At 36.7% G+C, this 14,100-nt stretch overlaps 1 protein-coding gene across 2 annotated transcripts in view; it reads left to right on the forward strand.

Moving 5' to 3' along the window:
- SNX29 (sorting nexin 29) overlaps nt 1–14,100 on the forward strand; it is a 97,590-nt gene that overhangs the window by 4,330 nt on the left and 79,160 nt on the right. For both annotated transcript variants that reach the window (XM_058035697.1, XM_058035698.1), the window contains exons 2-11: nt 1,206–1,270; nt 2,159–2,211; nt 2,646–2,770; nt 3,861–4,041; nt 5,788–5,858; nt 6,710–6,958; nt 8,940–9,309; nt 10,023–10,141; nt 13,266–13,347; nt 13,841–13,923. In XM_058035697.1, the coding sequence (XP_057891680.1) occupies nt 1,206–1,270; nt 2,159–2,211; nt 2,646–2,770; nt 3,861–4,041; nt 5,788–5,858; nt 6,710–6,958; nt 8,940–9,309; nt 10,023–10,141; nt 13,266–13,347; nt 13,841–13,923 (1,398 nt within the window). The remainder of the gene's footprint in view (nt 1–1,205; nt 1,271–2,158; nt 2,212–2,645; nt 2,771–3,860; nt 4,042–5,787; nt 5,859–6,709; nt 6,959–8,939; nt 9,310–10,022; nt 10,142–13,265; nt 13,348–13,840; nt 13,924–14,100) is intronic.

The following is a 14,100-nucleotide window of genomic DNA, read 5'->3' on the forward strand; positions in this document are numbered from 1 at the left end:
AGCTATGTTTGCTTGTTTTTCCTGTTGTTTTCATTATTCTGGCAAACTGGGGGGGTTTTCTTCTGTTTAATGACTATATGAAACTATATGGAATATGATTTCTATTAATATAGATTAATATGAATATATAAAAACATTATAACAGTATAATGGATATTTATATATGAGTATACCTATTTAAAGGCAGAATCATTTCAACAAATTCTGTTATGTCCTGCTGGTTTAAAAGCAAACTGTTTTGAATGGGATTATGAAGAGAGGAAATTCTGGGGTTTGGACCTCACGCTGTTGGATAGCAAGAGGAAGCACATATCTTTGATGTCATCTCTGTTGCTAGTGTGTGGTGTTTGATTTTCAGTGTTGGGAGGAATTTGCTCCTGCAGAGTTTGGGTAATTGGCTTTCAGTCCATATGTACATTGGTTGTATGTTCTTTGAGAGAGAAAGGAGAATAGAATGACTTAAACCCAAGAGAGGTCACAGAGGTTTCTGATGAATGCTTTGAACTCAAGCTGAGAATAAAGAAATTACAGAGGCAATGTAGGTTATCTTAAAGAGTAAATTTTACCATATTCATGGGAGTTTATAAAGGATATTCCAAAAAGCAAAATATTGTGTTATTGTTGAAATAGCTTGAGAAGTTAAAGATTGTCTTGCATAGTTCCTTATATAGTAACAAAATAGATTTTATAGGTGTTAATCAGAAGAACTATGCTGGTAGTTACATTTTAAGGGATTCACTGTAACAGTTGCTCTCTGTTCACCTGACTTAAAGCTCTTTCTGTACTAAGGTTTGACAGTAAGAAGATACTCCTGGTGTCTCACTCTTGTTTTCCATTCTTTTCTAGTGCTGTGATCCTGTACTACTCTGGTAGTTGTGCTAAGAAGCTCTGGGCAAGCTGTGCATCAGCTTGAATAATTATTCTGTATTTTGTACTGGTGAAATATATCTTCAAATTGTTACTAAAATAAGAATCAAGATGATATTTGAAACATTATTGCTGCCTGTTAGAGAAAGGCTACTTGAAACCTCAAAGCATAGTTCATACTGCATCATTTTACTTAGAGAAAATACATTAGTTAATTTAGTGAAATAATTGGCTTGGGAAGAAAGTTTTCAGGGCCTAAAAGAAAGACATTTGTGTTGGCCCAAATGCATCTTAAAAACCAATTTCTTTTAAAATGATATGATTTTGTTGGATTTCAGGTTCACAGACCAACGACACTAAGAGACAATTTCTTCTAGAACGGCTGCTGGATGCAGTTAAACAGGTGAGAAATCAAACAGACATTTCTGCAGTGCCTTACTCAGAGCTGTCACTACTAGCAGGGACTGTCTTTGCTTTCTCTTTAATAAAGGAAAGCAAGAAGGAAAAGGAAGAAAAGGATACAAAGAAGAAATTGTGGCTTTCATAGTACAACTGAGTTTTTGTGTGCTAGCAAAGAACTACTATGCAGTATTTATTTAAAATTCTTGTTCTGGACAGGTTATATTTATAATAGATTTATTTTAAATATATATAATACTATACAATATATATTAGGAATATATGTTCTTGTAATCCTGATATGACTGAACTAAATTGCAGTGTACTGCAAAGTCTAACTTAGTTAACATTTTAGAGTAGCAGTTTGTTTTCTTTGCACTAGATTTTTAGTGAATGGTTAAAATACATGTAAAGATGTGATTTATGTATGTCCATATTTGTGTCAATATGAAGTTCAGCAAGTAGAATTTCATAGACTGGAGTCAATTTGGGAGAGCTTGGGAGGCAAAAGAATTCCTCACGAGTAAGCCAGTGAAATGCTTTTTAAAGAGTGGTTCTGTGATTGTAGCACTGAGCTGGGTAAGAGCAATGTCTGGTTTTGTGTGTGCACATTTAAAACTCAAAAGTAGTAATTTCCACTCAGTTTTTAGTTTACTGAGGGAGCTGCAGGTGCAGGATAGCAAGGATCTATTTGAACTGCAAGAGCAGCCCATTAGTGTAACATGATGCTCTAGAGCACTTTTTGGATGCAGGCTGTATTTTGCAATGCTCTATTTTGTGCTGCTTCCTTTTTTGATATGATTTTTTCATGTGTACAGAAATAGTGCAGAAAACTGAATTTATTTAGTGTAACAAAAAGTTTTAAAAATGTTTTAAAATCTGTTTATTGCAGTGTCAAATACGATTTGGAGGAAGAAAAGAAATTGCTTCAGACTCAGATAGCAGGTAAAATAGTCTAAGAATTACATGCTTAGATTTTGCATCATAATGACATAAAACATATGGCACAAAATATTTGACATGCTCCAAAAATTACGTTGCATTGAAGGTAGGTGATCTGAAGCTGAAATAACATGATTAACAGCCCCTCTAGCAGGTGAGGGTGATTTCTCAAATTGATTGCCAATTCTTCTGAGTGTAACCTGAGCCTCAGCTTTCAATCATTATGATGAGGCTGTGGGTATAAGTAGATTATACTGCTGGCAAATAATGAGATTACTGCATAGGAGGGAATCTTTCACTGCTTATAAGGTAATGGTTCACTTTACATTTCCTATTCAGAGATCTGCAATAAAGTTGCTGTGTAGCTACATAGTTGATTTTCACTAGGATTTTTTCATAGTTCCTTTTACATGAGTTCATTAAAGTTTCTGTTGCAGAGTGACCTGTTTGTGTGCTCAGTTTGAAGCTGTGTTCCAGCATGGCCTGAGGAGGAGCCGGGGATTGGCACTGACAGCAGCAGCAATCAAACAGGCAGCAGGTTTCTCCAGCAAAACTGAAACAGGTAGGTTGCTCATTGTAGCTATCTTGTTCTAATTAGTTCTTATGTTCAGTCAAGTGATATAATTTCTAAAAGAAGTTTGAAGCATGGCACCAAACTGCAGGTTGTTGGTAGGTACTTCACACTTGATGTGTTGTAGAAGTGGCAGTGAAAATGACTGTTGCTTCTGTCTAGTTTAACTTGCATTCCAAGTTACTCTAGAAATGTTGCTCTTAGGAAATCTGCACTTCCTACTGTTGCATCGTGTATAGTGCCAAATTTATTTTGACTTCTGGCAGAGATCAGGCTTGTGTAATTTTGGTGTTAAGTTTTTAAAACAACGTTTTCATTCTTGACTTTGTCTTAGTTCTTTAAGTGCCATGTGCTATATAGGTCAGATATGTTTAACTTCTAATTATGGATGTGATTTTGGAAAGAAAAATTATATTGCTTGTATTGATTGGGTTGGTTTTTATTACATTCAAAGAAAAGATTCCTTTCTTTTTCTCTTCACCTGTTTCTCTTTTCTTTAATCAGAACTATGTTAAGATACTGATCAGTTTTTATCAATATTTGGGAAAAGCACACAGAAAGTGTATAGTGGAGAAAGATATTTTTGCTGTTTAAATCCAACACTTCTGTTTTCTAAAGTAACATGAATTTGTTATTTGCACGTCTGCAAATTCTGAAGCTACCTGTTCCTTTGGACCTGCCTTCCAACATTTCACATCAGCAGTAACATAGAGTTCTAAAGAAATCTTTTCCCTTCCATAATATGTTTCCAGTTGAATGTATAAACCTGTGGATAAAATACTAGCTAAAATATGCTTTTAAATGTGAATTCTGTGTAAAAGTGTCAGATCAAATCCTTTAATTTGTGTGGCTTTTTCAATGAAGTGAAAAGTTGTAAGTGCTTAAATAGCCCAAGTTCTGTAGGAATAAATAACTTATTTAACTGGTGGGTTGCACGAGGAGAGTAAATGATTCACCTTTGTTCAAAGTTATATTGTTACCTGTTTGTTTTATAAATTTACCTGTAAATGTATTCAGGTATGAACTTAGTGGTTTTCTTGGTAAGGTAGTTGTCATTACTGTTATTAATCCTCAATTGCAGAGCCAGTGTTCTGGTACTATGTGAAGGAGGTGCTGAACAGGCACGAGCTGCAGCGCTTCTACTCCCTGAAGGCCATCACGAGTGACATCGGCAGGGGGCGGGCGTGGCTGCGCTGTGCTTTGAACGAGCATTCCCTGGAACGATACGTGCATATGCTGCTTGCAGATAAGGGTCGCCTCAGGTACTGCGTCTGACACCTTGGTACTGCAGGAAATGCTGGCAATGGCTGAAACCCAGGCAACAACCAAAAGCCACAGCTGTAGTGGTACCCCATATTCATTGCTGTGCCTCTCAAGTCACTTAAAATAACTTTTTAAAATTTTTGTCAGCCATTAAGGTAGTAACTTGTGCCTATATCAACATGTGAGCTCTTCCCTAAATATCTTCCCTGTTCTTTCAGCAGTTTTCCTCACTGCAACCTGGACATCACACTTTAAGGTGCCTCTCTCATTCCACTAAAATAGTACACAACTGCAGCCATGTCTGATCTCAATTCATCAGTGGTAATTGCCTGTTGCCTTTTGGAGATCCTGTAATTGCAGAGCTCCAGCAGTGCAGCAGAGGGGAGCTGCAGCTGCAGAAGTGGTTAGGTAGCAGTTTGTGAACCTTTCGTTACAGTTACTGAGAATAACTTACTACACGTTGTGAAATCCTAAAGTACTTTGGAAGTGCAAAATGCCCTTAGGTTCATTACTGAGTCCTGCCTTTTCCTCATTTGGCTTCAAATTCTTTTCTTTATGAAAACTTGAGGCATTTTCCTCTTTTAATCAATAACTGTTGAGCTTCCTCAAACCACTTGATCAAGTCCAGTGGATTCAGCAGAAAGGCATTTTATTCATTTGCATTGATTAATGAATGAAGTGAATAAGAGTATTGCCTGAATTGAGTTCATTAGTATCTCCTTTTCATTTCTTGTTTGTTCCAGTCATCTGTAGCTTTCTTGCAAAACAGATTTTGGAGAAATCAAATAAAGACAAATGAAATAACAAATGAAATGAAAAAGGTCTGAAAAGCATTAGGAAATTAGTGACTTGGATTGCTGTGCCACTAATTATTCTCATGCTTGTAGCAATGCTTGCACAGTATCAGGATTATCAGCACACTGCATTGTAATGCTGTTTCTAAAAAAGTTTATTCCAGAATTTTTAAGACTTAAATGTTATCCAAATTCCAGTGGGATTTATAGAATCAGTTTACATCCCCAATTATGTGTTTTGGAAACTTTTAAATGAACCTGTCAGAGTTGCTTAATATATAGATTGAGTGTTTTCTTCCTATCTGTTTTGTTTAATTAACTAAATGTTGATAGTAAAAATGCAGCATTCTGCTACTAGAAAGAACCAGGCTTAGCACAACTAAATTTATGTGTTCACAGTGGAAAAAGATGTTTTTTTTACATACAAATTCATAGTTCACTCTAACTATTTAGGGTAATTGGTGTGGGTTTGGATATTGAAACAGGTCACAGAACCATAGAATATTAGGATTTGGGTTAAAAAAGGACCCTTACAGATTTTGTAATCCAGCCCTCCTGCCATGGGCAGGGACCCCTTCCACCAGGGGAGGTTGCTTAAGGTAAAAGGAACATTTTTGGTTATGTTTGTGTTCATGTGTTCTAAGGTTATACAAAACATGTGTAGCAATAGGTATAGAGAGATGCTGTGATTGCTAGTGCAGTGTAAACCCCCAGACCTTTTTTCCTCTAAAAAAGTGCAGAGCTAAAACTAAAGAAAAAAAAATACTCTTTAGCATGTCTTTTTAGAGCCATCTGAACAGTTATGAATTTGAGAGCTACAGGGAGTTACTGTGACATAAAATTTCATCCTTTGGGGAGCTCCTGCTTATTCTTCAGAGGGTTTTTGTCTTTCAGAAGTGAAGTATATATTACTATAGCACTGCATGTCCTTTTTTCCCCTTTAAATTACAGTGTCTTCTATGAAGACTGGTCTTTTATGATGGATGAAGAACGTTCTAGCATGATCCCTACAATGGCAGCTGGTAAGGCTTTCTCTTCAGTATAACTGCACTTGGGAAACTGATGCATTTTGGGATGTTGCATCTGTTCTGGTTGTGAGGAATTTCTCTAATACACTGTATTTATGTGGAGAATTGTGTCAGAGGCACAGCCAGGGTGAGCAGTCAAGGCATTTTGCCAATTTATGCTGTGAATTGATGGATTATTAAAATCCTGGATTTTCCTACAATTCAAAAATTTTCCACATAAATTTTTTTACTCTTCAGCAGTCAAGGCTAACTTAAAACCAGTGCAGTTTAGAGAAGCAAAGTGGGTTATTCCTGATTAGAAAAGAGTAATGATGGAATTTATATTAACATCAAAATTACAGGTAAATACAGATAAGGAGTGTAAGAGTAAGGAATGATAACAAATAATTTACTTTTCTAGAGTTCATCCATAGAAATGATGCATTATTACCTTTTATATCCCTCTTTTCGGATACATGGTCACATGCTTCATTCTGCCAGACATGGTTCTGGTGCATTTTTGCTAATAGAATATAGGAACCCACAAACAGTAAAGTTGCAGTGAAATTGGTTTAAATAAAAGGTTATAAATAAATGAGTTCACAGTACTTTTTGATTATTTAATGTGCAGCTGAACAGCCATCAAGAAGAATTCAGAACTGATTGCATCAGCTTGAATATAATCTAGAAAGGAATGAATGGTCCATGAAAGAATGAGAATTCATGCATTGGGAACTGTGGGAAATTTTTGGAAGAAGTGTTTTCCATGTCACAATTTCATTAATCCTTAGCTTCTATGTTCATAACTTGCATGTGCAGTATATGGTGCATTTGTGGTCTCTTTTTCCCCTTTCTTTTTTCTGAAGGTCTGAACTCCATTCTTTTTGCTATCAACATTGATAATAAGGATTTAAATGGGCAGAGCAAATGCACACCCACTGTGTCAGATTTGTTGAAGGAATCCACACAAAATGTAACTTCCTTATTGAAGGAGTCCACCCATGGTGTCAGCAGCCTCCTCCGGGAGATCACTGCCTCCTCTGCAGTCTCCATTCTCATCAAACCTGAGCAGGACTCTGACCCACTGCCTGTTCTGCCCAGGAATGTCAATGCTGGTAAGCCTCTGTCAATGTTAGTGCCATTCAGAAACTTAGGAACTATTCAAGTGTGTTTAAATAACTTTTACATTTACTTTTAATGTGCTGTTGTAGAGCAGAAGTCTTGAAATAAGTGCGCTATGCTTACAAACCACTTGAGAGGGTAATTAAAAAGCATGAAATTGGAAATATTGGGTGTGAATACTGGATGGTAACTGTATTTCAGCATTCTTGTATCACTGTGAGAGGGAAGCTAAACTGTTTTATTGGTACAGCTTTTCTTGTGACCTGAGTTTTAGTTTCTTGTTCAAAATTATGCTTTGAAGTTTGTGATGTGATGATTTTTCACTTTTAATGTTGTCTTTTGCCACCTTGCCAGTCAGACATACAGTGACTTATATATTTTCTTAAATATCAGATGCAAATCTTAGCTTTTAATTTGCTTCAAGTAGTGACTGTGTTTACAGTCTGAATTCCTATGCAAAGCAGATAATTGCCTAAATCAAGATTTACTCATACACTCTTTACCTTTAGAGTTCTTAATGTTACAACCAGCTTGTATGATGTTAGTTACTAACAAAGACCCAAAGTCTTAATCTCTTATTATTTGAAATTAGTCAAGGAAAATGTGATTTTTGTTATATATTTTTTGTTCCAAAATTAACAAAGTAATATTTTATCATCTCTGTTTCTGGAAGTTGAACTAAAAGTTTGTTTTGCTTTGTAAAAGTAAAACAGCAGGAAGATTTATGCACTTTTCAATTAAGAAACAAGGTTTGAATTTAGGCACTAAATTGTTTTGGTTATGAGATAAAAAGCACAAACCCCACAGGAGAATCTGGTAGGAACAGAAGTTGAGATAAAATCTGGTTTTTATTGGCATTCAAAATAGATTTTGTCTTAAAATACAGTTTTTAGAGCAAACTTGTGGTAAAGCTTTTGTTGTATAGCACTTAAATGAGATTGAAATTGTATGTGATACTTGACTTGGGATAACTTTGTTAGTACAGAATAGCCTTGCAAGATGAAAGGCAGTAATTGGCCATATGGTGCATGTGACTCCACAACATGATGTACCTGGTGTGTACAGCACATGTGTATACAGAACATGAAAGGTACAACTTCCAGTGAAATGCCACTTAAAAAAATTGAGATTGTTTAAATGCAATTACATGTGGAACATTAGAGCAAGTCAGATGTTTCCATTGAAGTCTGTGTTCTTTGTTGTAATTCTATTTGCAAGCAGAATGGGTTTTAACATCCTTTTAAAAGTATGTTAGTGTGCTTTGTGGATATATAACAGCTGGACTTGAATTAAGCAAAGCAATTTGGTCCCTGTGTGAGTGTCTTGGTGAGTGATTTCTGATATTTCTTGGAGTGCTTCAGCTTTGCATTTAGCTCCACGTGCACATCAGATTCAGTGAGAATAGATAATAGTGTAAAAATAAGTGCTGGCACTGAATACATCTGGTGTAATCAGAGAGAATTTCAGTGTATTTCTAGACCAAGAGCTAATTAGCTGAAAGCTGACTATTCAGTTTTTAGAGTATAGACAAAACTATTTGATTGCAGGTTGTGGATTTTGTTCGTGTTGTGGGTTTGTTCTTTTCAGTGCTTCATGTTTTCTTTGTTGTGCAGACCTGCTCTGCATTGTATACTAGGTGTAGTCCATAGGAGAAAATGACAGGAAGGCTAACTTACTATTTTAAATTTAATTTCATGGGTTTGTGGAACTTTTTTTCCAGTTTCAATTGAATCATGTTATGAATGCATCTCCAGAATATCTTTAAAAATCTGAATTATGTAAGACTTATAAAATAAAGCTGTTAATTAGAGATTTAAAAGCTCATGTGTATGGAAAGATAATGAATGCCATGTAGATCTAAGTGGTTTTTTCTTTATTAAGTAAGTTAGTATATGAGCTCTTTTAAGAAAAAAAAAAGGTTTCATATATTATTTCTCTTTTCTAAACTATGTAAAAACTTTGTATTACTACTAGATTTGAAATACAAAAAAGATCGAAAAAAGAAGAAGAGGGTGACTAATATTATCTCATTTGATGAAGAGGAAGATGAGCAAAATCTGGGGGATTGCACAAAGACTCTGATGACAGGAGAAAGTTCAGAGGAGAGTGTAGACAGATCTTCAGTTCTTGCATTGTCTTCATCTGAAAGCACTCTGGGAAAAAACCTGAATGGGAGTGAAAGTAACCATTCGTGGAAGAGCAATTCAGTATTCATGAATGGAGAGTATGAATACCAGAAACTGGATGTGAAGAGCATTGATGATGAAGATGTAGATGAGGATGAGCTGTATGGAAAATCATTAGGAAATAAAGGCACAGAAGGTGGAACTGAAGCTTCTGAAAAGTAAGTGGTAAACTTTCCATGCTTCCCCTCCACCCCTTCCCTTTTTTTTTATGGCTACTGGAAATTCATGTGTTGAACTGAACTGTAGATTTTCTCTCTTTTTTTTTTCTTTCCCTATTTTTCTCCTCCCCTACCTTTTTTCCCCCTCTTTTTTTTTTTCTTTTTACTGTTTAAACAATATATGCCACTGCAGTGATGATATGTTGCTTCTAAGTTTCACTGAAACCCCAAATTTTGAGATATCAGAGTTCTTGTTCTCCTTGAAGTTCTCAGTTGTTAAAACTCTGGCATGATATAACCAGGATATAGTTCTGGCCTACTTGATATTTCCTCATTCTTAGTATGGTAACAATTCTATTTTGGCTTCACAATAAAAATGTGTATTTTAAACAGAGTAAGCTTGTTACATCAGAGTGTAGACAGTTCAAAAAGGCAGGACAAAACTGAGAGAGAAAGAATAATTTTAGATACTGATATGCTTTCTTTATTTCTGACAGAAATTTGTTTAGAGAAAAAGGCAAGTGCTGCTTATCTCCTCTGGTTTGGAATGTCTGGTCTTTAATCAATTAATGTAAGGCTGACCAAGAAATTGGCAGGCAGATTGAAATAAAGATTTTTCTTGCAGTGGTATCTCTGAAAGAAACATAAGCATTATGAACAGTAATACTGGCTGTATAAATAGATTGGTTTGTTTGTTTGTTTGTTCTAAATAGGCCTCGTGAAATAGTCACATGCAATTCTCAGATATGCAGTTGGAGTCCTCTGCAGGTCCTGAATGATGACTCAGATGTTCTGTTTCCTGTCAGTGCTGTTGGCTCTTACTCCCAAACAGGTGGGCATTTGAATTCACAGAATTCCAGCAACCTTTATTCTAACATGGGACAATAGTAAGAATAACAGGATTGTACAGACACAGCGGGTACTGCACAACTGGGATAAAAAGTTCAATTGAAGTTTATTCTAGTTCTGAATCAGAGCTCTCCATTTGAGTAGTTACTTAGTTAAGGGGGAGTTATCAATGTCAAAATAAACCAGAGTTTCATTGGGATTAAGCTGTGGTCTTGTATTTCATTGAAGTTTAGGATGGTTGTATAAAAAGTGTCCATATTCATTTTCTAGATACCTCTAAGCTGCAAGAAGCTCCAAGTGTGTTTGAGAACTTGAATTCAAATTAATCTTGACATACTAGAGAGCAGCTGGAAGCAGTTTAGTGGAAGCTGTTAATTGTTGAAACACAGTGTAAGGAATGATGGACTAGGAAATACTTGCTCAAAAAAGGATATGGAAATTGTAGAATGATTTGGGTTGGAGGGGATCTGCAGAGATCATTTATTCTAAGACTGGCTTTCTGAGCTGTGAGCACCACTTGCCAGCTCACATCTAATTTTTCCTGTGCCAGTATCCTCAAATGGTTTTCAGCAGGTTACAAGCTGATAGTGAATGAACAGAGCTGTGCATGGGTGTCATTTGCAAGTGTGAGCTCCATTGGCTCTGCTGTGGCCTCAGCTGCAGCTGTGTGCAGTGAGGGACACTTCCAGAATGATGTGGACCATTTGAAGCAAGCAAGAAAAATGGGTAAAGGAATGGAAAAGAAGGCCTGGGGCTTTTACAATATCTATATTTGTACCAAAACCAAAGAAAAAAGTCCACCAGCCCTCCCCTTCACCCTGTTGATATTTTTCTAGCTGTTTATAAAACACTGAACTTTGGGTGTACTCATTTCAGTGACCATTTAAAAACTTGTCAGTGGTATTCAAATATTGTTTTAATGGTAGTATATTTCTCATTTTTTACATACACATTATATGTCCAAGAGTTTAAATGGATTGTTGATTGAAGGCCTGTGAAAAAGTGTAATTCAGTTGTGTAAGTTCAGTGACAAAACTGTGAATCATAAAATAATGCTGCACTGCCCTCTGCTGTATTTTAAAATATGTACCTCATAAGAAATGCCAGTGGTTAAAAAAAAAAGGACATTTAAAATTATTTTTTCTGCTGCCATATTTGTCAATTTACAAAGGAACGGATTTAGAAAACATTGAGTAATTTGTGGCATTGTGATCTCTTCAATACAAACCAGAAATTGTTGGGGAACATCCACAGGTTGGAATCTGGAATACAAAAATCCATATCCGTCTGTGGGGGGTGTGTGTGGAATGGAACAGTTGCTGTCAGTGGATGTCACAAGGCATCAGGAGCATGAGCTGGGTTTTGATCTGAAATAAAAAATCAGGAGTGCAAGCCAACCCTTAGTTCTGGAGGCAGATGAGGAATATCTGCTTATATTTGTATGCATCTTATCCACAGCTGTCCCAGGGGCTTACCCTTACTGAGAAGACACCAAAGCCCCTTGTTTTGTGTTGCTTATCTCAGAACTGTTTGAATGCAATGCTCAGCCTACTGGAGATGATCAACAGGCCCATTCAGATCTCTTCTGGGCACAGGACAGATATTTTAGTCCTCCTTCAGTCCCTCTTTGTGACCTGTCATGCAAGTGAGAGTGATGCAGCATTGGGCTGGTGAAGGGCCTCAGTTGATCAGAGCTAGGAAAGCCCCCCAGACCCCGCTGTGTGCTCTCCTGCTCTCACCTCTGACCAGGAGGAGCTGATGGAGGGTGCAGGCAGGGCTGCACTGAGTGCCCATTGCACACCCAAGTGCCAGCAGTCAGGGACACAGGGAGCCAGGCACCCTCTGCTCAGGCACACTGACAGTTTGCTGAGATTGAAAGCTGCCTTAGGCACTTGTTTGCTTGGCTCTGGGAGTTGCACTTGTGCTGGGTGAATGATGTCAGAAGGAACATGCATTAGCTTATTCTGAGGGCAGTCCAGCCCACTAACTGACAAGCTCATTATTATCCTGGTATTTTTTGTTAAAATATGCTTAATGAGCTCTTGTAAAATATATAGTTTAACCCAATATTTTGGTTTAGAGGTTTTAATACCAATAAATAACACATACACACACATATATATTGGAGATAGCATTATCTATAGTGTTGTATGTTAATATGTGTTTTCAGTATTAATCTGTTGCAGTGCTCCAGGGATGTGTCAGGGCATATCATATCTCTGGGTAGCTAGAAATGAGAAAGCCTCCATCAAAATGCAGTTGCTTGGAACAAAAATGGATTATGTATTTTAGGAACTGAGCTTCAGTAATCTCTATGGCTTCAAAAATAATTTTCTCCATAATAACTTTATTTCCCATTAACTTATTTTCTAGAATTTCTGCTTCTATTCTATCAGAATGGAATCTGCTCTGTTTAGGATTGTCTTGTAGTATCTTCGTAGCCCTTACATTGTGAGATGCAGAACACATCAATAAAATATGAGTTTTGTTTGTTTCCACCTAAGCTTCCTCCATGACAGGCTCAGTCATGTGGATGTTTTGGTGCCGACAGCTGCGTATCTGTGGACAGATGCACATTATTCATGCTTTTTAAACAATATCTCATCTGTCTGATTCCTGATGGTTGGTACAGGGATGTAAGGAGCCAGGGAAAAGCCATGGTGCTCTGTTGGGAATACAGAAAGCACTGATGTCTTTGCAAGGTTTCACGTGCTGGGGATTAACCACAAATTCTTCTCCTGCAAGTCACAACCAGATTTGTAGTGAGCATGAGGTGTCGTGAGGTGCTTCAACTCTGGGGGCTTGCACAGGAACTTCAGGAACAAGTCTTCTCATGGCTGTGTTACTCTGTGCATATCAAGTATAATTTAGGGATTGTGCTATGCTTTGATTTTTTTTTTCCCCTAAGAGTCTTGACAATCCTGCTGGCATTCAGGGTCAATTTGCAGAACAAGCTTTGGAGACAGAATTAAAAGTGTTTAAAAGCTATAGTAAGTTGAGTGTTTCTGTTTAGAAAGGTAACTAACTAACTTCTGGATTTATGTTTTTATTTTATTTTTTGAGTAGTGTAACCCAAAGGAAGCTAATGCTTGTGCATTCTGCTTTAGATAACTTGGAGAATGGAGAGGGGCATGAACATGCTGTTCATCCGGTAGAACTGGTTCCAAGGAGATCTGATCTTCCTTACAGGTATGTGCCAAATATGTTTGTCCTGAAAGAAAAAACCTTCACCCTGTAGCTGCCAACTTATTGTTAACTAATGCACTTAGTACTGCAAAACCAACTGCTCATCAGGATACTTCTGCATATGTTTGGAAAGACAAATGCAAAAAACCTACAATTGCCTTTTTAACATAGTTTCATACACTGAACTTTCCTAATTATCTTGAGAAAGTCACTTACTCGTCTCAAATAACAGACTTGGCTTCCTGGTTTTGAAAATAGGTTTTATCTTGGTTTTTATGTTATTTTTTTACTATATTCTCCATGGCCTTTTAATTTGGAATTTTTGTGTGTCTGCTTAAATCAGACTCCCAGGAGATACATTAAAGGATTTTTCAACATATTTTTATTAAATATGGGTGAATAGGACAACAATTCTAGTTTCTGGAATATTTTTTCTTAAGTTTTGAATTCAGGATTTTGTTTTCATATATTGATTTTACTGTGCTTTTCTGACTAGAGTGGAAGTCAGTCCTCCAGCTCAAGTGAATACTTTAAGCAGTATGTTGCCTTCAGCCACTGTGCCAGAATCCATGACAATTAGTAAGTACTTCCTTGATGTATCTAGATTGATAGAAATAACTTTGAAAGTCCTGTAACTCTTTCTATTTTTATTTCAATAAAATCTGCTTAGAGAGTCTTGGAGCACTTAATTTCTGATGTGCTGGTCATGTTATAATAACTGCTCTAAAATGCTGTTTGTATTGGCAGGTTATGCTT

Source organism: Melospiza georgiana, chromosome 16 (genome assembly GCF_028018845.1).
Source record: "Melospiza georgiana isolate bMelGeo1 chromosome 16, bMelGeo1.pri, whole genome shotgun sequence".
In the NCBI taxonomy this organism is placed as follows: domain Eukaryota; kingdom Metazoa; phylum Chordata; class Aves; order Passeriformes; family Passerellidae; genus Melospiza; species Melospiza georgiana.